General features: G+C 41.1%; 1 protein-coding gene across 2 annotated transcripts in view; it reads right to left on the bottom strand.

Moving 5' to 3' along the window:
• Window positions 1–19,300, bottom strand: part of NAMPT (nicotinamide phosphoribosyltransferase) — a 30,559-nt gene extending 11,259 nt beyond the window's left edge. Inside the window, exons 1-6 of one of the 2 annotated variants that reach the window (XM_071423924.1) lie at window positions 19,106–19,300; window positions 7,192–7,348; window positions 5,798–5,901; window positions 2,888–3,016; window positions 2,269–2,427; window positions 1,782–1,918 (exon numbers count right to left, since the gene is read on the bottom strand). In XM_071423924.1, the coding sequence (XP_071280025.1) occupies window positions 1,782–1,918; window positions 2,269–2,427; window positions 2,888–3,016; window positions 5,798–5,901; window positions 7,192–7,348; window positions 19,106–19,165 (746 nt within the window). In that variant the 5' untranslated portion in view covers window positions 19,166–19,300. The remainder of the gene's footprint in view (window positions 1–1,781; window positions 1,919–2,268; window positions 2,428–2,887; window positions 3,017–5,797; window positions 5,902–7,191; window positions 7,349–19,105) is intronic. The other variant, XM_071423925.1, reaches the window with a different exon arrangement.
• Window positions 19,301–23,662: the final 4,362 nt, after the last annotated feature.

The raw sequence follows: 23,662 nt of genomic DNA, 5'->3' as shown, positions 1-23,662 counted from the left end.
TCGGCATTTCCTACCAGTAACTGTTCAAGGCAATGATAAGCAGTATGATTACATGACAGCAGAAACTATGTGCTTATCAGGTCTGTGTTGCATGGATTATAAAGACACTATATGCTAAATAAACAGGCTTAATTCAGACAGTTAGGGAACTACAGATGCAAGAACAGAACATCTGCTCTGACAACTTCATGCTACAAAATGCAAAATCAAGAATGAAGCACCTCATCATATGTTAGAAAAATCTAAAGAAGAAAACAGAATTTATTCTCTTTTTTAATAGTGATATAAAACAAATATTCTCACTTATACAAACAGTCCTCTAGAAGAACCTCAGAGCATTACCCTTGGTACAAGGCCACAGGAGAGCACATAAAACAGAGCTGCTGAGAGCAGTAGTAAATTACTGAATGCAGTTGATCTGCAGTAGCTGCTCAGACCAGCTGACATTAATGGCTTTGGTAACTTGTGTGCAAAGACCTAAAAATGCTCTTATGCACAACATAAAGAGTCAGTGGGCATTGAATTTTTACCTTAAAATTCTAGCATTATCTGCTCTGTGGCCAAGCCCCAGATCATGGTAGGAGGGAGACAAACAAGCTTTATTTCACAGAGGTTGGTGCAGTCTCAGAAGAGCCCTACTGACATGCCAGGGCAAGCACCATGCTCACAACACCACCTTGTATTGGAGCTTGTGGAACAGTAAAACAATTCTGTAAAAATTTGGGTCTCTTGTATGAGACTCTTTCTGTGTATTAACTGGGAGAGGGTGACTGCAGTCTGCATTTGGTGGTGCAAACTTTAGGTAGGGCAGTTTAGTCTCTGCTCTAATGCCACCACTTTAATACCCTGGGCAAAAGACACTTGATCTTGACTCCATGTATTTGTTTTTGCTTTCATTACAAAAAAATTTATAGTAGTTTTGATCATCAGATATTTCAGACAAAAACTGTCACATCTATTGGTCAGGCAGGAGTTCTAGAGTGGCACTACAGCAATGGTACAGAAGTTCTATGAAGCAGTGCTGCTTTAAAGATGATCACTACCCTAGAAGGGCTATTCATGTAAGCCTTTCTGGCAATCCTAAGTGAATAACAACTATTTCAAATCAATAGTAAATATTTAACTGGGATTTGTGCTCACTGTGAAACACACAACCAACCTTGTTTTATATTCTCATTTCAGTGCATAGACATGCAACTGAAATTCAAGGATTTGCATTCACTCCCAACCTTGTACAGGACAGGACTTGAAAAAAAGTAAGAACTCTCTCTCTCAAATGTTGGAGACCAATTTCCTTACTCTTAAAAACTCATTCACCATTCTTAGTGATATAGCAAGGATTTACCATTACAAGTTACACTGATGAGAAGCTTGAGAGCAACTGCCTCTTCTGGAGGGAGAACATGAACAGTGAAGAGTCCAGAACTGCAACTCACAGAGTTTGTCAATTTATCTTGACAATATAATATTTAAATAATATTTAAAACAAAATTTGAACTTCATAGTGTGAATTCTCAATGTCTATAGACTTCAAGCTTACTCTAAAAAGAACTGATAAGAAGGTTAAAGTTAAAAACATTTAAAATACACTTATAGCTAAGAACAAGCAAGCTACTTATGTGCCCCTAGAACATACAGAGACATCAGTACAGAACTGCAGCTTCAACAGTTGGATCAGTCATGGCTAATACTGTATGATATATTTCTGGATACAAAGAGGGGTAAGAAAAGAATTACATTTTGTTAAGCTATTCTTACAAAAGCTTAGACTAGTATCTTACCTGTGTTCAGCAGCTGGAACAGAATATCCTGGAACTGGATCTTTTGTACCATAGTACTTTTTAATTAGTGCAATTCCTGCTACAGTGTCTGTTCCTTTGAAGTTCACCAAGTGAGCTGAAGCTCCTATTCCTGCAGTCTGAAGAAGATGCAACTCTCAGTTTCCATACCAGATACAGAAGCCTCCAGTCACCACCCAGCACCAGTTTGTAACAGCAAGACTTTGACTCAATTCCCACTTCACCAATATTCCCTTCATTCACTTACACTGGGAACACAGAGAAAACCTCTCCCAGTCCAGTGCTCAGAGCTCAGACATTGCATCCACCCCTGTGCCAGACCTCCCCCTCCACACTTAGCCCAAACACAGGGCTCTGTGCATTCACCATTTCAGGGCAGAGCAGGGCCACAGGGGTTAACAGACACATCTACAAATCCTCATAACTAGGAACAATCAGACTTTTCCAATTGTTAGACAAGCAGTTTTACCTCTTGTGAAGAAACTCCTCTGTAGCCAAAGTCATGCAGTTTATATTCCAGTCCTTCCAAGCTGCCAGAAGTCTCCAGCAAATATTTGGCCAAAATCTTTTTCTGCTCTCTAGAGTTTGTAGCCACTGTGATTGGGTACCATGACTGCACAAGAATTGTCTAAAACAAAATCCATCATAATATTAGTTGCATATTTGTTTAGAGCTTGACAATGTCCAGCTGGCATTCATTCAGGCACAAAAAGGTCTATTTATTTTCATTCCCTGTTCAGAAAGTACTGATGCCTCCAACAGTTTGCTTTAGGGCTTAAGTAATTAGCCTTTATAAGGTAGGCAAGGTATTGCCCTTCCCAGGAGTTATCACTAGCTAACTACTGACACACAGTTCCCCCCATGGTCCTTTTTTATGGATAAAAGTACTGCTGTGAATTTCCTGTACAATATTTTTGTAATCATGATCCTTTGTCAGGTGGGGGAAAAAGGTCTGTGTAAGATGACTACAGAGAAGAACTAAAATAGAAAATGAAAGTTGCCAGAGATTTCCCGTAAAACAATACAGGATTCAAGCTTTAAGTGCACTAATATTTACTTAGAAAAATGGTGTTAAATTTCCAACTTACCTCAATCCAATTTGTGAGCCAGTAGCACTCTGGATCTGTGTTTTCTACTGTGAAAAGAACATTTCCTCTGGGAATTACAGAGCCCTCAGGAACAGCCTTTATTTCTATGGGAAGATGGCCATCATATTTCTGTGTAAGGGACAGAAATGTTGTTAGACAACAGGAAAGATTAGGACCTACAGCTCTTTGATTTAACCACAATGAACAGAAGGCTAGGAGTAAATAAGAGCTTTCTTCTTAATTTCTTTCAACTCTAAAAATAAACCCACCAGTCCAAATAAATTTTAAAAATCCATATTTTTTAAAAAAGGACAAAAATCATGTAACTTAAACCCCAGTCTCTTTATCAAAACAAAATATGGTTATCAGTTGTATTCCTTGGGCAAATAGAGCCCAAGGGTAGAGAACTTAAGCATTTATAAAAATACCTAAGTTTTACCCACAGAATGAGAAATACTCACTACTCATTTCCTTCAATGCTTTGACATGTAGTAAGCTAAAAAAAGTTTAGCTGCTATTCATATTTTTTTAAAATCCACTAGTTTTGCTTAGTATGAATGTGTGCTTTGTTCATTTATTACAGCAGGATCCATTTAATAACTATTTTAGAGAATATTTTCATCTTAATTACTGAAACTTCTTAAACATGAAGTCTTCCATTGGAATGTCATTCCTTTGTCAGTCTTTTATCCCCAAAGGACTAAACATTGTGTAAAATATACCCTTTGAAAAAGAGTAGAGTTGCAAATAGCAACTCTAAAGGACTAATTATAACTTTCTGAAAGAGCTCTGCAAGCTGTACTGGCAATACTGAAAATGTTTTGGATGGTAATATATTTTGACAGAAAGCTTCCCATGAGATATCCTGTTAAAGGCAACAAAAATTGCATCAATTCAGAGAAATTACAGATTCATAAGTAGCACCAAAACATTCTCCAGCACTCAACAGACATCAGAAATCTCTTCTACCTTACAGTTTAAAAGTTTATTCAAAAATGTAATAACCTGAAGCACACTGTGTTTATATACCACACAGGGTCTAGTTGTCAGATTTGAAGATAATGGATTAACAAAAGACAACAAAGCCTTCAAAAAGGCTCAAAATAGTTTATTCACAATTCAATAAAGGCAAAAATATAGTTAAGTGAAAAAAAGAATAAAAAGATTTCAAAGTTGCTGTAGGTGTTGATTTTGCCCATGGAAAAAATGGTATCATGCCATGGCTCTGTATTATTGCCCTTTGCAAAAATTTTGGATAGACTTGACTTGTACAATTTAGGACTTCTGTCTCTATCACTCATCACTGATTCCTGCCAACTTCCAGCCTTTACACCAGCCCACTGTTCTCCAGGAAATCCCTTTCTTCCTTCCAGCCCTTCACCCTCTCAGTATTTACCCATTCACTTACTCTCAAGTCCAAACTGATGGGTGTACATTTCAAATCCATCCTGGCACTTCCCTCCCACAGCCACTGCACCCTCCACTCTCCCTACCTCACCTGAGGAACTGAGCTAGGGAGGAACAGTGGCAGGTGTGTGAACAAACACTAGAATTCAGGGAGCAGGGATTCTGTGCATAAAGGGCACACACAGACTCAAAGAGTACATACACTTCCAGTTTGAGAGCCACCAGCATATGAGATCAAGACATGAAAACCATATTTGGGTTCTTATATATATAAATACACACACACACCCAATTTTAATAAGAAAATTTGACAAAGGAATAAACATACACAGAAGGTATCCAGGAATGTTTATTTTGACTAGAACAAAAATTGAATGGACTTAGTCAAGCCACATTACAACTCAGTGAGGACAGACATGCAAAATTAAAAGTGTATTAATTCTGTTTATCCAAAGAGGGATCAAGCTTACTTTAACACAGATGAAAGCAGTTCACAATGTATAATGTAGCTTAAACACAAATATGGATTGAATTCACATTTGTAGTTAGTTGAACTGGATGCAAGTCCTCCACAAACCTCTCCATAACTCCCTCTTAGAAAACTGTGGGTTTATTTACCTTGTTGCCATTTGCAACACTTAGTTGAAAATCACTCTTCTCTTGCCCACCTATGGTCCACCCCAGTGGCAGGGTAACACCCAGATACATTAACAAAGAGATGCCACCATAAAAGTACATAGAATTAGGGTATCCAGGGAAATATAAATGCAGAGGACTAAAAAAGGGGCTTTCAAATGCCAAAAATATTCACTCACCAAAACCCACAATGTAACTAAGCATTTAATTACTCTGCAGAGATTAGTACATCTCTGATAAATGCTATTAGTCTGAATCTGCTGCTTTTACAGAGAAGAGATATCTGCAATTACTTGAAGCCTAACACTTTTTAAACAAAAGGGGAAAAGGATAATTGTGAAAAGACTAAAGTTGAAAGGTTTTGTGTCAGAAGTGCTCAAGCCTTGTATTTTATAATAAAATCCACACTCATATCTCTGAAAAATTTATAAAACAACCGAACAAATGTGTATTTTCTCCAACTATTTATACAGCCAAGAAGTTGCAATGCTTTCTGCATTAAACACTGTAATGACTAGTTAGAGAGAGAAATGTAAATGATGCAGGCAAGCACTGAGTGCTGCATCACACATGGAGAGCTGCCAATGAGCCCCCACTCACTCAGGAGCTGGCTGACGGCAGCCAGAAATCCTCATTACCTGCAAAGCCGCGTCTGGCATCGGAAAGGATGGAAATTACTTTTCTCTAAGGAATTACAATTATATGATTATTCTTTGACAGCTGCTACTCCCTCTACTCTAAACATGAAAAGCTAAATTTATCCAGTCTTTACTATCAAGATTAAAAGGAGGGACTGCCATATTTATTCTACTGTTGATTCAGAAATCCTTCACAATGATCTCCAACTATTTTAGCAAATTTTTTTACCTCTAGAATATAGTTCCATCCCTTTTCATTGAAGACATCATCTTGAAAATGCTCCCTATATACTTCTTTGGCTTCCTTGATTTTCTCTTTGGTCACCACCTTACCTGGAGTTTCAGAAACAGATTAAAGCTTAGAAACTTGCAATATTCATCAACTGATAAAATAAATAACAAAAAGGTTCAGGCACAGCAAAGTTACTTTGCCTTCAACAGAGATATGAAGGAAACGTCAAATGCAGAATGTTTAAATCAAACTTTAACTTATTATACAGATTAGAATGCTCAAGAAACCATGAGGGTAAAATACACTTTGTGGTTTGCAGATGACTCAGGAAAATTTTGAGATTGTTCCTCTTTTATGACAGTCAAAAACCAGTCAAGAGGTTGAACAGCAGTGCTTTTCACAGAGGAATGTGTTGATTGTGCAAGCTGGTACATGCAGCAAGGACATATCTAGCACAAGGGTTAGGCTGTGCCATTCCAGGGGGAATCCCCATGGAGAGACTTTGCAACCAACCTTTGACTGACCACTTGTGCTAGGAACCAGCACACTCCCCACATTATTTGAATTAGCATGCTGCTGCTGTAGGGCAGTCATCTGCCTTAGAGAACAACCCTCAGATTGCTAAAGGTAAAAACAAAATTATCAAGTGTTTTGATTAGAATGGAATTTCAGTCTTTGGTGGAATTGGCAGAGATGTTGATTGGATCAAGACAAAAACATATAAGACATTTAACTAAAGTTTTCCTTTAAAACTTGGCAGAAGGCAACATGCACTCAGGTCAGAACAGGTGATATTTGTACATAAGGCAAAAAAGCAAAAAAGATTTTAAAGTTCACCAAAGAATTTTCAGATGTTACTCTTAAAATTATCAGTATAGAAACCATTTTCACATGTAGCTGCCATACTCAATGATCTAAGGTGAGCGACATCCAAAATTTAAGGAAAATTAAAATTTAATTTAAGGAAATTTAAAACCATTATTGGTTTACACAGTAAACAAACCAGCAAATACAGAACTGAAGTTAATGTTCAAAATGCAAAGTGTATTTTCCATCAAATCTTCTCTCTGCTTGTGACTCTATGCACAGCTTTGGTCTCTTTCCATTCATTTCAATTTTGCCCCCTGAAGTTGGAACAGGAACACCTTTTCAGTTTTAATACACCACTGGCATAAATAAAGATAATAGAGAGGTGTCTGGATTAAGAAGTTAATACCAATTTATGAGGGTGGATAGCTTTTTTCACAATCACATAAATAAGATATTATGCATGTCACTACTTGTGGTGTATCAGGATAACCTGAAATTGTTTCAACTGTAAGACTACAAGCTTGAAAAAAAGTTAGACATTTAACTAGAGAAAAGGTTTTGCTGGAATTTAAGACAATTACCTTTTAAATATTTATTCAGAATGTACTGCAAGCCATAAAAAACTGTTTCTTCATATTTCACTTTCTTTAATTTGGAATTTTCAGTCTTCTTTTCACGACATTCAAAGTAGGAATATACTTTGCTTGTGTTCGGTGGATATTGCTTGTAGTGTGTAACCTACATCAAGAAAAAATTCAGTAAGAACTCAAAACATCACTACAAAGCACAAGAGAAATCATATTTGTACATTAAAGCTTAAATATAACTCCCAGCTCTCCTGAACTGTGATTATTATCCATTCACATTCTACACAAGTATTTACAGAATTTCCAGGCTTTTAACCTTTTTCAATTTTCAGTTCCAAGGACTGTCTTCCCTCTGTTACTCCTTGCTTCTTTATCAAGTCTTCTTTCCTCTTCCCCTCCCCTGGTGACCTGGCTTTGATGAACTGGGAAAGACTCTGGCTAGGATTCAGGAGCAGCCCTGAGTGCCAATGTGCCAGGTCAGTTTTTGCTCTAGCACACCAAGCCTAATAGCTGCAGGAAGCACAAAATTCCATGCCACTACCAAACACCTACTTGTATTTGAGTTCAGTTTTGCAGCCCCCCCATCCCATAGCTCAGATAAAGCCACCCTGACTGAAGAAGGCAGTGGCAATGGCCTTTAGCCATGTGTCCCATTCCCAGTGAGCAGAGTGGGTCTCTCAAACTCTGGTTACACCAAAGCCAGTTCACAAACCTGTTACTGTCAGTAAAGCTGCTAAAATCTACCTGAGGTTTGTGCCTCCCTACAAAGTTTGCTAAATGGGCTTTTTTTTCAAAATTTGAAAAAGTTCACATAAAGGAAACATGAGAAGTTGCTGCCTATATTACATGGAAACTGGTCATAAAACACATAATGCTGAGCTGAATTCAACTATTACAGCTTTTCAGAGCTCCTGATAATAAATTTAGCCAGAAATTTACTTTGAGTAATAACAGCATTTGAAACAAGTACGCTCTAATAAACACTTAAAACCTTAAACCTGTACAATTTCATCTCCTAATGTGTAAAAAGCAAACTCCATGCAAAATCCTTAATTCCATACTGAACAAAAAGAATACACAATGACAGAAACTTGGCACTATCAATGTTTAAATTACAGAACAAACAAATCAAGGTAAAGTATCCCCAAAGTTGAAGGTATCAAGAGTTTTCTTAAATTATGATGGGAAGTCTGTGAACAAGTCTATACATTCAATAAGGAAAAACTGTTCCTACAACTGAGAAAGCACCACTGTGCATCAGAACAAAATTCAAATGGTTGGAAACTCCTGTCTGAATATTTTTCAAACTCCCATATTTACAGGTTAGAGTATTAATTCATTATATGTTTCCTGCTGTTACTTACTCAAAATAACCTTAAAATTTTCTGTTTCTAATGCCACAAGGAATTGGAAAAGGGATAGTTTTACTGTTTCTCCCTTCTTGTCCTGATTTTTTTAAACACATCTCCGACAGCCTCAAAGAAAAATATTTGAAGGTTGCTTTACCTGTATTCCTAAAACTGTATGTTAAAGGATTTTAAAAGGACAGTTTCCCTTCTCCTCTCAAATGTCATTTAAATTGAGTATTTGACTCAGACTGGACAATGAGCTACTCAACTGAATTTCTGGTTCTCCTATACCAGCACAAGGCTGTTATGGTTGTGTTTCCAATGCTGCAAGGAAACATTCAAGAAAGGTCAATTTAAAGATCATTCCATTGTCTTTGCTTGTATGAGGTTTACAAGGCCAATCAAATAAAACCCAAGCTTGTCATTGCACGTTTTCTGCCCTGCCTTCAAACAAAGCATGGCACTACAGGCATTTAATGGAGCACAAACCTATTCTGTTACAATTCCACAGCCACTCAAAAGCAGAATGCCTAAGAGTAGCAATGTTAGACCCAAAGACAAAACCTGGCTTTTAGATTTAGTTCTAGCTATTCATAAATGTCTCGCTTCACAAATTATAACATGCCCTTTTCTAGTTCTGTGCAGAACTTCCAAGAAGTACATCACACTGCCAGCTCAAAGAAAACTCTCTGCATGATATCACCACATTTAAAGGAAAACGAAATCCCTGCACAAAAGAAAACACACACACACACCATCTTCTCTTCTTTACTATGGAGCAGACAAAAATAGGCTCCATGTCTTTCTAATTAGTGGGTATATGAACACATACATATTGTGTATTAAATTGTATTAAAGGCACTCTGAGAAAAAGATCCTGTAACAAATCCTTAGAATGCCCATGCACTGTAAAGACACAGAGTGGGAACTCCTCCCCTTGCACTGGTGCCACCAAGATAAGTTACAGCAACCTCATGAAAAATTTTGCTCATTTTTTACAACTGGTACTGGACTTTTGAGTTTGTGACTTGAGAGTAAAGGCTTGACACAGCTCAGCAGCTGCAAGTGTACACAGCACATGTCCCAGGACCAATTTTCCACATGAATATCTCAATTCCTTGTGGCAAGCTCGAGAGCAAAGCAAAGCAATGCTGCTGTTCTCATCACAATAGTTCAAACAATGAAAACCATACCTGCACAAGACAGGACACTCAGATTTCTTTTAATAAGTTTATACAACTTACCAACTATGGGCAAATTACTGAAGCCAACACCTACATTGTAATGAAAATCTGTGTGATCTTCTGCTCACATCTTGAAAATACATTCAACTTTGACAGTTCAAAGGCATCTCCTCCTGCTATATGTTTCTCTCTGTCAAAATGGTTACAGGCCCAAATTAACTTAGGGTGCACAGTGCACCCACTGAGCTGGTGCCACCTTTCCTTATTGCATTTAAGTACATTCTTTTAGGGACTTATTCTAGCTCTGCTTTGAAGAATGATCACAAAACAGTGCTCTGGCTGCAAAGCAAAACTTCAGAGTTGAAATCAGGCTGAAATGCTAACAGATTTATCCTTTATATTGCATACCTGGGGACACAGCTCCTCCTGACTACCTTGCTGACAGTTTCAACCCCACTCAGGTTTTTCAAACACTGCATCACAGGTTTTGCTATCTTTTCTGATGTAAGATTAGATCTTAACCTGAAAATACATACTAGCTAGTGCCCAGAAGATAGTTACTTCTAGGGATTAAAACATTTATGAAAGTTTCGTGTTTGACAGAAATATAATTTTATCAATTAAGTTGCTGTAAGTACTTGAAAGAGATAAGGAACTAACTTTGCAAGTCACATGTATGGTATTCCATTATATTCTTCACACATTAAAATCTATTTAAACGGTGAAAATACACGTCCATAGAAATTAAAATATTTACATCTGAGCAAACCTTACAGCTGTAATTTTAATTATACTTCATTTGACATTCCACAAAGTTGTTAGTTTTACCTACAAAGCTGAGACACCCTTTTAAATACTACTCAATATTTAAAGGCACAATCACAATCTTAAAAGTACCACACTTCCCAACCACTGGCTACTTGAAGGGGGCTTATAAAAAAGATGTAGACACACTTTAGCAGGGCCTGTAGCAACAGGACAAGGAGTGATGGTTTTAAACTCAAGGAGGGCAGATTCAGACTAGATAAAATACTTTTTTTTGTGATGAAGTTAGTGAAACACTGGAGCAGGTTGCCCAGAGAGTTGACAGATGACCCATCCCTAGAAACTCTCAAGGTCAAGTTGGATGAGGCTTTGAGCAAACTGGTCTAGTTGAAGATGTCCCTGCTCACTGCAAAGGGGCTGGAGTAAATGGCCTTTGAAGGTCCCTTTCAACCCAAACTATTCTCTGATTCCATGTTGTATAGGTGTGTGAGAAGTTAAGCACAAGACCTCCAACCCCTGCTGAGTTATCTGGCCATCTTTGTGCTCCCAAGCCCTCAGACAGGGCACCATACTTATCAGGAATATCTGCCCACAAAATGTCACAGCAGCTGATTGTACCATTTCTGGGTTTCTACATGGGGAAATAATACCCATCTGCCACAGTGGTGGTCAGGAGGCTTGGCATGTAGTGAAATGCCTGGGGTAAAAAAAAAAGTGTGGAAAAAAAGATCAAGGTCTAGGAGTGGGAACAGTTCACAGAAGACACAAAGAATGCAATTGAAAACAAAAACCAACCAACAAGAAAAAACCTGACACAACACTATAAGGCACTTGGACAATGAAAACTATGCTTCAAAAATGCCTGATCCTTGTTGTCTGATGAAGACTTGCATCTTTCTGTATCCTAAAGGAGAGTAGAAAGAACAACCAAAAGCAATGTACAATATTTGATATTAAATTTTATGTGACTTAAGAGATTAAGGCAGTATTGAGAACTCTGTGCTTTCAGTTAGGGGATGACAGAAGCAGGACTTGCACAGACGAGCTCTTGATAAGCAGGGGTGACTATAAAGTCAGTAGGAAATCCCTCTTCTTCAGGAAGAAAAAAAAACCCTAACCAACAAACAGAAAAGCAAACAAAAGCCTCTGCTGGGATTAAGAGACCCTTACAAGAAAACAACTCTCCCAAGTATCTTCAAAGGCCTTTTGATGTTTAGTTCAAAGGCTGTGGTTTAGGTTTTGTCTATAAAACATATGACAAACAGCTTTGGCACTACTACCTACAAGATTATGTACTATGACTGAAATAGAGCACTTTTATTCCAGTTGTGATAGCTCCTTGTTTAATTTAATGCAAATAAAGGTATATTCTGCACAAAGAATACTTTCAACAAGGACTACATCTATTTAATTAAATCAAGTTTTTTGAGGGAAAAAACATGAACCACAAATTGCATTTAGATCATCAAAAAACCACCCCAAACATTAAGAGTTACATTTTAAGAAAAAGGAATTAATGGGTATTCATCATAAAATAGGGATGACTGAGGTAAATGCTGCATTTTTCTATGCTAGATAAGATATTTGACATAAAAATATAAATATTCTTACAATCTACAAGTTTTGTTGTACAGGATATCATGACAAACTTACTTTAAAACATTATTTAAGCCTAATGTAATTCAACCATTTGAAAACATGGGAAAAACAGATAGGACATGAGAAGTCAGGTGTGGCCAAAATCTCCACTGGTGGTAATTCCTGATGCCCCCCAAGGTCAGATGCCAACATGAACCATCAGAAAGATGCTTCCAAGCCCTGTCTACAGTGCAGAAAGCAAACCCCCAAACATTTACCCAGCAGGATCTTGCCTGCACTGTAACTCTCACGTGATAAGATGATACCACCAGTTCAGGTAAGACAATATTTGAACTTTCTGCAGCCATTTTGAAAAATCCTTAGTGCTAAATGGGTACAGAACAACCTGGCCACTGCACCCATGGTGCCACACAGCCACAACCACAAAGATCAGAGGGACAGGTGGCAGGTAAGGCAGAGGGAGCATGGCCTGGACCCGGGGCCACTTGGCCAGGACACTGCAGGTCTGCAGCACAGGGGCCAAAGCACAGGCTGGTCACTGCACTGCAAGCCTGGATCTGCAAGAGACATTTGGGGATCCTCACCCCCAGTATGCCTTGCTGAGTCAGACAATTTTAGTGCAGTGGTACTGCTGGTATTTACACCAGGAAGACTTCTGCAAAGCACCCCAAGACCTCCATGAATTGTGGTATTACATATTATTTACAAACATTATGGAAAGAGGCCATGGATGCAATACTGCTTTACCTAAACCTTTAGGAGATTTAGCCAACAGAGCAACTAAAAGCAAAGTTTGCCAACAATCTACATGGAAAACAGCATTATTAGCAACAATAAGGAGATGAACCAGGACTTAGGAGCAAAGGGACTGCTCTATCAGATGTACCTCACTGAGATGAGGTAATTTACAGCAGTGATAAGGCATTGTGAGCCTCTTCAGGAAAAAACCCAACACAACTGTGCCTAACAGTTACATTCCACAGGGATGCTTTGGTAGCATTCAAGCAATCACAGAAGGAATGCGCACCACGACAGTGGAAATGAAAACCAAACCAAAAGCCAGTATGGTTAAATGATAAATTTATTTGAACAAGAGAGGAAATGCCAGAAGAATCAAGCTTTAATAATTCAAGAGAAAGGGCATCCAACAACAGCAGGTAAAGTGCAAGACATTCTTAAGTGAGTTAAAATAAGTAATCTAAGAGTCAAGTAGAATCTTACTATTTTGATTACATGAGCTTCAGATTACCATAGGGGAAAAAAAAAGCCTTAGAGAGGCTCCAGACCCCTTATTAGAATGCACAGGATTGAGACAATGTTCAAGAACCAAAGTGAGACTATTGGGAGAGATCAGCTCTTATGAGATGAGAGAGATAAGCTAATGGAGGTTATGACTGAATGATGACCTTGTACCACTTCTAATGCCTCCATATTTGAGTTCATCCATCATTTCTTATATGTGTATTGAAAAATAAGATGACCAGAGGTGAGAAAAAAGAAGTTAAGAGACCAGTCAGTACTATGAAAAATAAGGAAAGCACATGCAAGCAACTGAATTCCTATGGAAGCTGCACATTATAGCAGAGATGCTGTACATGACCAGGTCCACATTTATTTAAAACACAAGGTCAAGTGTAAGCACTAGAACTAAAAGTGTTCTAAATTTCTCAGACAAAACACAGTGCTTAAAAACAGCTACATTTTGCAGTTGATTGCTTTACCACTAAAGATTTTCATGGCTTTTGCTGTGGTTTAACCCTAACTGGCAACCAAGCCTCAAATGCCACTCACTCATTCCTGCCAGTGGGACAGGGGAGAGAATCCAAAGGGTAAAAGTGGAAAACTCATGGGTTGGGATAAAGACAGTTTAACAGGGAAAGCAAAACTCTGCATGTAAGCAAAGCAGAACTCATTCATCACTTCCCACGGGCAGGCAGGTGTTCAGGCATTCCCAGAAAAGCAGGGCTCCAGCCTGTGTAGCATTTACTGGGGAAAACAAATGCCACTACTCCAAATATTCCCCCCTTTACTCCTTCTTTGCCCAGCTTTATTCACTAAGCATGATGTCATGTGGTATGGAATATCCCTTGGGTCAGCTGGGGTCAGCTGTCCCGGTGTCCCCTCCCAGCTTCTTGCTGGTGGGATGGTGTATGAAGCAGAAAAGGCCTTGACTCTGTGCAGGCACTACTCAGCAAAATCAAAAATATCCCTGAATTATAAGCATTGTTTTCAGCACAAATCCAAAACATAGCCTCATACCAGCTACTAGGAAGAAAATTAACTCTACCTCAGTCAAGCCAGCAGTTTTACATCCAAGACTATCACAAAAGAGATGACAAAATGCCTTATGTTTACTGTCTACACATTTGTCAATAGTCTGCTGTACTACCACACACACTGTGGTAAGTTTCCTGCTCCTTAATGAAAAAGGAAAAACATTTACCTTTCAACAATGAAAGCTGCACTGGTTCTAGAAGGGCTGCTTCCCATTAATTTAAAAATTATCTGAATACTGTACAGTTGCAGTGCTCCTTTTGAGCAATGGTGTCTTGGGGTTTGTAGCAGGGCTGTGTGACTGCAAATCAAAACTTGGAAAGTAAGGAATCTAGAGAGTGTGAAGATTGTGTCTTACAAGGAGTGTCGAGCCAGACGCTTCCGATGCTTTCCACTGGCAGAATTACAGGAGATAACACTCACACTCCCACCACAAGATTGTAATTAAGAAAAAAAATATATGGGCTGTTGTAAAGAATATTTTGCAGTCATTAAGTACTAGTCAAATCCAGCAGGCTAAAGAGTACTCATGTTTCTTCCTCACATACCTCTAGTCTTCTAAATAAAGAATATACAGGCTGTCAGAGCCTAGAATAAACACACACTCACGTGAAGGGCTTCAGAACTCAGTGCTCTCCTACATCCACACAGAGTAAAAAGTCATCTGAAGTGACAAATACTTAAAATTCAACATGTAAGGGATACAGAATTTAAACATACATTTTGGGTTTCCTTGAAGCATCCAGAAAGAAATTAATTCTGAAATAGATCTAATTTACAGTCTAGATAGCAAGTCAGCTCCTCCTAAGAAGTAACTGCACGGCAGCTTATTATAACTATCAGCTTAATTACAAAACATGCCAAGCAACAGTAACAGATCTCATTGGCAAAAGCAAAATAAGCTATTATTACTGCAGCAAACAAGGTTCAGTCAATAGCCTTTGCCCACTTGCAGCTCCTGGTCCATCCAACCCAGGCCTGGTCCGTGCCAGTCATGGCTGTCTTCCCACTGAACAGCACAGCTCTGCCAAGCTGATCCTCTCAACACCGTTCCAGACTACCTATACTCTGGAATATTTCTGGCCTGTACAGAAATAAACAAATATAGGCTAAACAGAGCACTGGGAATCAGAGAGAAAGAAAATGCAGAGGAGGTGTGTCAGCAATGTCAGACAAATGAGGCACTGAGGGCATGGATCCTTTCACGGGGAAGGGCAGACAGTGAACAGAACCCCACTGTCTCAGAGGGGCAAGACTGCTATAGAATATTGTATAATGTGGTTGTATAATGTGATTGTATAGCTAGCTGTATAGATGGAGCTATATAAATTGTGTCTTGCTGCAGACACAAGACTAAGACATCACACAACACACAGTGATTTTCAAGGAGCCAGCTGATACCCCCTCACTTGCAGTTTTCTATCAACAAGGATTTTAACTTCAAATACTTCCCCTTTTCAGTAATACCAAATCACCAGTAGAAAACTTCACTAATAGAAATGCCATTGCTCTAGTGCACATTAAGACATTGAGGTTCCCCAGATAACACTGCATTGATGAATCTCTTGAGAGTCTCATGATTAGGAGAATTAAAAGGACTGCTGTTACTTATCAGCATGTTGCACACACACTATACCAAATGCCCATGCCCAGACTCTGAGGGGATGGCATATAATTCCCAGCATACAGGAGCAATTATACTTTTGGGGGATTTGTAAAAGCTTAAGAATACAGAACAAAGTACACAGGAAGAAGAATCTAAGTGATGTAAAAACATTTATCTTGTTATTGTGTTTAGAGATAAACTGTATAATTTGAAGCCCAGGCTCAAAATCCTGGAGCACTTGTACAATCGAGTAAGCTCCAGTGTATAACAGAAGCTCGGTACTGGAACCAGTGCATTCTCACCTACTGGGAACTACTCCTGTCTAGGAATATTCACTTTACTAGCAATCAGCATGATACTCAGCAGTTTTTCAAAAGCACTTAAAAGATTTTGAAACTGAGTACTTAATAATCTCTACTGTTTAAGAGGAAATGTCCTATGATGCACATGCAGACAGGAAAATAGTGTAGAAGGAGGGGAGGCTGTATAGGCTCTCAACAGACAAATCTTTGCCTATTGAATTACTTTGTTTCTGAAATTGTACAGGCACTATAACAGTAATGAGTTGTGCTTTCACCCCAAATTTCCAACTGCAGCAACAGAGAACTCAGACACTGGAGCTAGTACTCAAACTAACAAGTTGTGACAGACATGACCCTGAGATGCCACAACTTTTTTATGGACGGACAACTGCCTAAGCTGGGGTGGTACCACTCACTGTGGTCTGCATACCATATGGTGTTTATGGTATTTAAACCTGTATGGTTTATATACCATACAGGTGTTTATTTCTACGTGATTTTTGTCACCAGCATTAGCTCGTATGGACTGGCATCTACTGCAATTAGATCACCATGTAAACTTCTGAGCTGATCCATGTTTTTTCTCAGTCTAAATGTTATGTACAGACAGTTCTGCATACACAAACAGATGCTACAGTTGTGGATACAGCAGAACTATCTAAACAAAATGAAAAGAAAAAATTCCCCAATCAACTCTCAGTTGTTTTAATTGCTAATAGGAGTGTTTGGTAACTCCTGTAAAAAGCTTGACATTGCAAACTACCAGATATTTTAGTGCAGTTTTACTGAAAGTGCTCTCACTAAGTGAGTTTCATTGATTGGGAAACGACAGTATCATCCAGGGAGAAGATAAGTGATGTTTGCTCATATTACCTAACAAGATAAGAGCAGCTACTTGTTTAAGTATTGTTCAGAGACACTGCAATTCCTAAGATTTGGAAAAAAGCATATGGAAAGACAGACAATTTGAATAGTCCTAACAAAGCAACTGAGGGGGGCAACTGTTCTAAATATAATACAAAATGCTCCTAAGCTGCCACAGAAAACCTCATCCAAATTTGGTTTGGATCCAAAACTGGGAAAAAAACCCAAAAAACACCTCAGGCCTTTATTTGACCTCTTTAAGATTTCTACCACTCCTGGAATGTAACCAAGTCATCTATACTATGAAACAGCAAACAAAACAGAAGCAAACTGGTTTTATGTCACTCCAGTGTGCTGAACTGCCAGCAATCCTAGAGCACACCCAGAGCATTTAGAAAAAGTAGTGTGCAAATTAGATTTGAAGTAGATACTGCTCTAATCCAGGCCTGCAGTATTTAATGCGATTAGTTTCAGACATGGAAAAAAGTGCATCTTCCATATTTGAATAAGTTAGATAACAAACACTTAAACCTGGTTCATAAAGAGCACTGTAGTCAGATTACACTCAGAATGGAAGCAGCTTTGCAAGCCCTCAGTTGCAGACTCAGGATGCCCTGATTGAGGTCCTCCAAGATTTATCAGCATCTCCCAAAACTCGTTCCCACAAACAGCAACAATAGCTGTTAACTTTCTTTATGTCTTGATGTAACTTAAAGTAATAACAACAAAAATGAAAATAGTAGTAATAGTAATAATAATATCACCACAAGTCAGCAACTGCTGAGGTTCGTACTTTGGTAGTTACTCAGTAACAAGAGCTAGTCACAACATAGCTTTTGCTTTTTCAATTCCTCTATCCAGAAGTACCCTCATCCCTGAAAACTCATCCCAGCATCCCAACGCTCAAAGAGCTAAAACACAACAAATGCTTTACAGCGACAACCAGGACTGTTACTGTAGTTTTGTTTACAACAACCTCGTGGACATTGCAACGCAGTTCCTGAAGGAAATAAGTGATCCCTGCAGCCCCGGAGGGGCCGGGCACCCGTGTCCAGCCCGGCGGGGGAGTCCCACGGGGGCTGCGCTCAGCACCTGGATGCTGAGCGCTCCCATGAGCGCGGCACAGGGGCAGGAGCAGGGGCGGCTCCGGCCCGGGCACACGGGCGGCGAGGCACGGCAGGCGCTGCCGGGGCAGAGAGCTCCGGCCCGGGGCGCCTGCACTTCGTCACCGCTGTCAGCCCCGCTATTTCCAGGAAACGAAGGGAGGGCCGTGCGTGCGCCTCTCCGCTCTAACCTCTACCTCGCCGAGCGAATGTGACACCGCAGTGCCCGGGAGCTGAGCACAGGGCTAGCGAACACGGATTTTGCGCCAGCCGGTTCCCGGGGCGCGCTGCATCGCCGCCAGGCGCACGACCGCGGGCAGGAGCGGCGGAGCGGAGCACGGCGGGAGGGACGCGGCGCGGGAGAGGGAAGGAGCGGCTGCCCCGCGGCAGCGCCGTGCGCGCCCTCCGCGACCCCGGCCAGGGCGGGGGGCGGGCAGCCCGGCGGGGCCGGACGATGCTCGGGGCCGGGCGGCCCCCGCCTCCCGCGTGCCCGCCATGGCCGCCCCCCGCGCCCAGAGGCGGGGGGATGGCGGCGCCCACCCCGCCCGCTTTCACTTTCTTTTCTGGCGCCGCCGCTGCCCCCCCGGCTGCGCGGCCCCCGGCACCCCGCGGGCAGCGGCTCGGGGCTGCCGGGGGCGAGAGGGGCAGCCCCGGCCAGGCCTGCGCCGTTCCCCCCGCACCGCCCGAGTGAGGCCGGGCACCCTCATTGGCGCCCCGCGGGATTTCCCAGCCCCGGCCAGGAGGGCAGGGGGCCGGTGGCGGCGGGACCGGCCTGGCTCGGCGTCCCGCGGACGGCGCGCACCGGCAGGTCCGGTGTCCGCAGAGGTGACCCCCTCTCTCCCGCCCGGCTGTCCGTGCCCACCTTGTAGGAGTCGGTGGCGAGGAGGATGTTGAACTCGGCTCCCGCCGCAGCGCACTCCATGTCGCCGAGCTCCGGGAGGTGCCGCCGCCCGCACGGACAGAACCGGGCTCCGCCGCCACCGCTGGCGTTTTGAGCGGGGGGAGCACGGAGAGAGGGGGCGGGGCGGAAACACGGGATCGCGGCCTGGGCGGGCGCGCGCGGGGACGCTGATTGGTTGGACCGCTCTGCCACCGAGGGCGGTTCCCTGACGTCACGGCAAAGGGGGCGGGGCCCGGGCGCCGCGGGGGCTCCGATTGGTCCCGCCGCTGGCCGGTGCAGGGGGAGGGGCGGGCGAGAAGCGTCCCGCGCCGCACGTTCTCTTTCATTTGGTTTGGGCGGGGCCCGCCCGGTGACGTCACCACACGGCCGCGAGCGCCCTCTGCCTGTAGCAAGCGGCGCGCGCTCGGCTGAACGGGCGGCGGGGCCGAGGCGGGCGGGGGCGGCGCGCATGCGCGGAGCGGCCCCGGTTTCGGTTCTCGGCAGCCGCGGTTCCGGGAAAGGGGAGGTGGCACCGGCACCGGCACCAACCCGGGCCCGGGGGGAACTCCCGCCCGCACCCGCACCAGCACCCGCTCCCGGCCGGGCCGAGCTCCGGGGCAGCCGCTGCGCCCTGCGGTCCCTTTTACCAGCGCCTGGGGTGATGCCCGTGTGGGGAAGGACCTGCCGGCCTTCCCCAGCAGCCCGATCTCCGTCCACCCCCACTGCCCACGTTCGGCACCGGCTGCCTCGGTGGAAAAGCATGACACTTCTGACAGAAATACTTCCGAGCATTCTTTACAGTTGCTGTTGGTCGGGGATAACATATAAAGTTACACCTGCTTTCCAAAAGCTTTCTTTTATACTCATTATAACTTTAACTGGTATTCTCATTGGAGGAAATACTTGAGGTTTTCGAACCGTATTTATCTGGCATTCGCATAGAGGAGGAAGAGGAGTCTCGGGTGGCTTCATCTCCCCCCCGGCCCCGACAGGGCCTTGTAGCCCGCTGGGGCTCGGGTCCTTCCCCCAGGGAATGGCCTCAGTCTGCCCTGGGCAGGCTCAGCTCGGGCACTGGGGAGAATTTATTCACAGAAAGGGGATCAGACATCGGAACGGGCTGCCCAGGAGGTGCTGGAGTCACCATCCTTGGAGGAGCTCGAGGAAAGGCTGGATGTGGCACTCAGTGCCATGGTCTCTGTGGAAAATGTGTATTTTATGATTGACTTTTTGCAAATATTAAAATGAATATTATATGTGTTATGCTAGAAAGTTATGCTGTATTGATTTTCTTAAGGAGTGTGTTAGTTTTAGGTTGTAACAAAATGTTGAAATAGAAACTATGCTATGTAAGATACTTTTTTTTTAAAGAAAGGAGTCGCAGCGAGATAGCAGCCACACCGAAATCTTTCAGAGAAAGAGAATTTATTGCTGTCTTATCAGAAGAAACGAACTTTTACCCACCTCGCTCAGACAGGACGACGCCATTAGGATTAAGAAGAAGAAGAAGCTGACACTGACCTGACAGAATCCTTTGTTTGAATGGAATTGATGCATCATGTATGTGATGTATGAATATGCAACAGGTTATTGTTTTTAAGGGTTAATCCTTTGTTAATAGGTGTCCTTTTTTGGGCTTATGCTGCCCAGAAAAAGGTACCTGAATGTCAGTAAGTCTTTGTTTCTATTATCTCATATTGTCCTAATCCAAATTGTCCAAATTATTATTACTCTAATTGTATTACTATTTTTATAACCATTTTATTATCATTAAACTTTTAAAATTTTATAAAACAAGTGATTGGCGTTTTTCACAGTCTGGTTGGCACAGTGGTGTTCAGTCAGAGGGTGGGCTTGATATCTCCGAGGTCTTTTCCAACCTAATGGATTCTGTGAGTCCTTGGATTGTTCTGAGATGAGAGAACACTCTTAGTAGTATTAGTACTTGGTTGTATAGAGCACTTGGTAGTATATTACACTTGTAGTAATCTATAACACTCTATAACACTTGGTAGTATATAACACTATGTAACACTTGGCAGTATATTGCACTTGTAGTAGTGTATAACACTATATAATACTTGGTAGTATATAACACTATATAACACTTGGCAGTACATTACTCTTGTAATAGTGTATAACACTATATAATACTTGGTAGTATATAACACTATATAACACTTGGCAGTACATTACACTTGTAGTAGTGTATAACACTATATAATACTTGGTAGTGTATAACACTCTCTATTTGCTGCTCCAAAGCAGCAAATCCAGTTCCTGTCACAGCCATGGCTCGTCCACAACTGGAAGATTGTTGTCTCACTCTGCTAATCAGGCATATGGAAAAATAACCGCTAACAATGCTACCCTACTGCATTAAAAAAAAAAAAAAAAAAAGAAAGCTGCATGGTTAGCCTTTTTTGTAAAACCACTGGTGAATTAAAACTTACGTTGTTTGATCATAAACAAAATCCAAAAATTGTATAACTACTGTTTATTAATATGATTCAGACACATGGAGTTTCACCAGTCAGATTTTGGTAGAAATAAGGATGTCTCAAAAAATTGCAATGAATAAGGTTAGGAATGAGATCTTGGTTATTTCTGACATCATTCTTTATAGATCCTGGTGTATCCATAACATCCCTGAGAGCCACATTAATTTGATTACCCTTGTGAGTCCCTGTTGACCTCAGCATGCTCTTGTTTTATGCCATTCCATGAGAGAAAAACACCAGTTTTATATATATAAATATATAAAAATATATATACCTTGCCCAGAGAGGCTGTGGAGTTTCCCTTGCTGGAGATATTCAGGAACCATCCAGTCACAACCCTGCGCCATGGGCCAGCTCTAGGCTGACCCTGCCTGAGCAAGGAGGTTGGACCAGACACCCACTGTGGTTCCTTCCAGCTCTACCCATTCTGTGATTCTGAAAAAGTACTTTCATTTGCTTTCTCAGGAGGGAAAGGGTATCCCTAGACCAGGGAAAGGTCTGTGAAGATGTTGGAAACGTCTTAAGAGACGTTAAGAGTTAAGAGACTCCATATATCAGGAGTTTGATGTGCACTTCCCTCTGCCATCTTGTTTGAGTGCTGTTTTTCACCAAAATATAAAATTAGCAATGGTAATTGCTGTATTGCTATTGGCATCATGAACTTGCAACTAATTCTTGTCTTAGATGTTCTGCTTGCTTTTGTTCAGTCTCATGGACACAAAGTTATCTTCTTACCATAACTTCCCCATTAGAGCAAAAAAAAATTTAATTTCCATTTTCTTTCTGAGGCTTCTCTGCAGCTCTTCCCCTTTTATCTCTGCTTGTTTGTTGCTGCATAGACAACTCAGTCTGCTGTCTTCCACTGGCAAGACTGATCTAAAAGTGCTTGGTAATTTAGAAAGCTGCTCTACCTTTTTCACATCCCCCTTAAATAAAAAAATATTTTTCTGAAATTGTCTGGACTTAAACCTTCCTTAGTTCCTTCTGAGGATTCCTTTTGTGGAGTGTTCTATCAATGTGACAACACGGTCATGTGATAATTTGAAATTATCTTTATATGCAAATCTCCCATGTTTTGTCACAAAATTTTCTTGTATGGTGCCACGTCAGGACTTTGCCCCTTAACACATCCTTTATCTGTGTTATCTGTCCTTATCTTCTTCATGGTGAAATCTCTCTGCTGCAAGGGACAAAGCCTAATTTATTTTTTTAAATTCTGCTTTAATATAAACCTGATTAGTAAAAAGCAAAACTTATTTTTATCAAATCAGTCTTTTATCTAAACCTTAGCAAGAAACTGGAAAAGTCAGAAAAATACTACAGGTTTTTTTTGTTTTGTTTTTAAATGGCATTTCTCACTACAGAATTCTGCTGATATATCTTCAAGCCTTCAATGGAATAATTAATGATAATTTGCTCAGACAGAATTTTTGTCAGCATCTTGTTCCCCCTCCTGCTGGCTCTTTCTGGCACCTTACGTTGTGCCAGATCTTGAATAATGGTTTAATTTAGCTCCTATGAACATATCTTAAGCTGTATCTATAATGAAATATTGTAAATTTAGGGCATTTCAGAGTATTAATAGAAAATGGTACTATGCTAAACAGAACTATGCTAAATCACTATTGACTAGTAAGGAGAACATATTTTAAGTTTGGAAAAAATTAAATACAACTCTTGCAGCTGTAGGTGGTGGGAGTACTGTCACAATGTTGAAAGAGAAATAATCCTGGGAAACTTAAATACTTGATTTCTGTGCTGTATCTGTCCTCTATTTTCTGTAAAACTGGCTTTGAAGTGTTCAACTGGCTTGTTGAAATCAGGATTTGTAATATATATTATTACAAATAATTAACTTCTCCCTCCAGAAGGAGCCACACCAAGAAATAATGTTCTTCAATTTAAATGTGAGCTCAGTTAAATTGTTTCTGATACCAGTTGCCTACAGAGAGAAGTGAGGTTCTCCAACAGTTATCTTCCAACATTTTCCTTTAGCATGTGAGAGATTTTTAGAGGTACTTGTTTAGATATTTTTAATGAA

The sequence above is a fragment of the Agelaius tricolor genome, unplaced genomic scaffold (assembly GCF_023055355.1).
Source record: "Agelaius tricolor isolate 1412-34295 unplaced genomic scaffold, bAgeTri1.0.p SCAF_3, whole genome shotgun sequence".
Classification (NCBI taxonomy): Eukaryota; Metazoa; Chordata; class Aves; order Passeriformes; family Icteridae; genus Agelaius; species Agelaius tricolor.
This window is presented reverse-complemented; position numbering and strand designations above follow the sequence as displayed.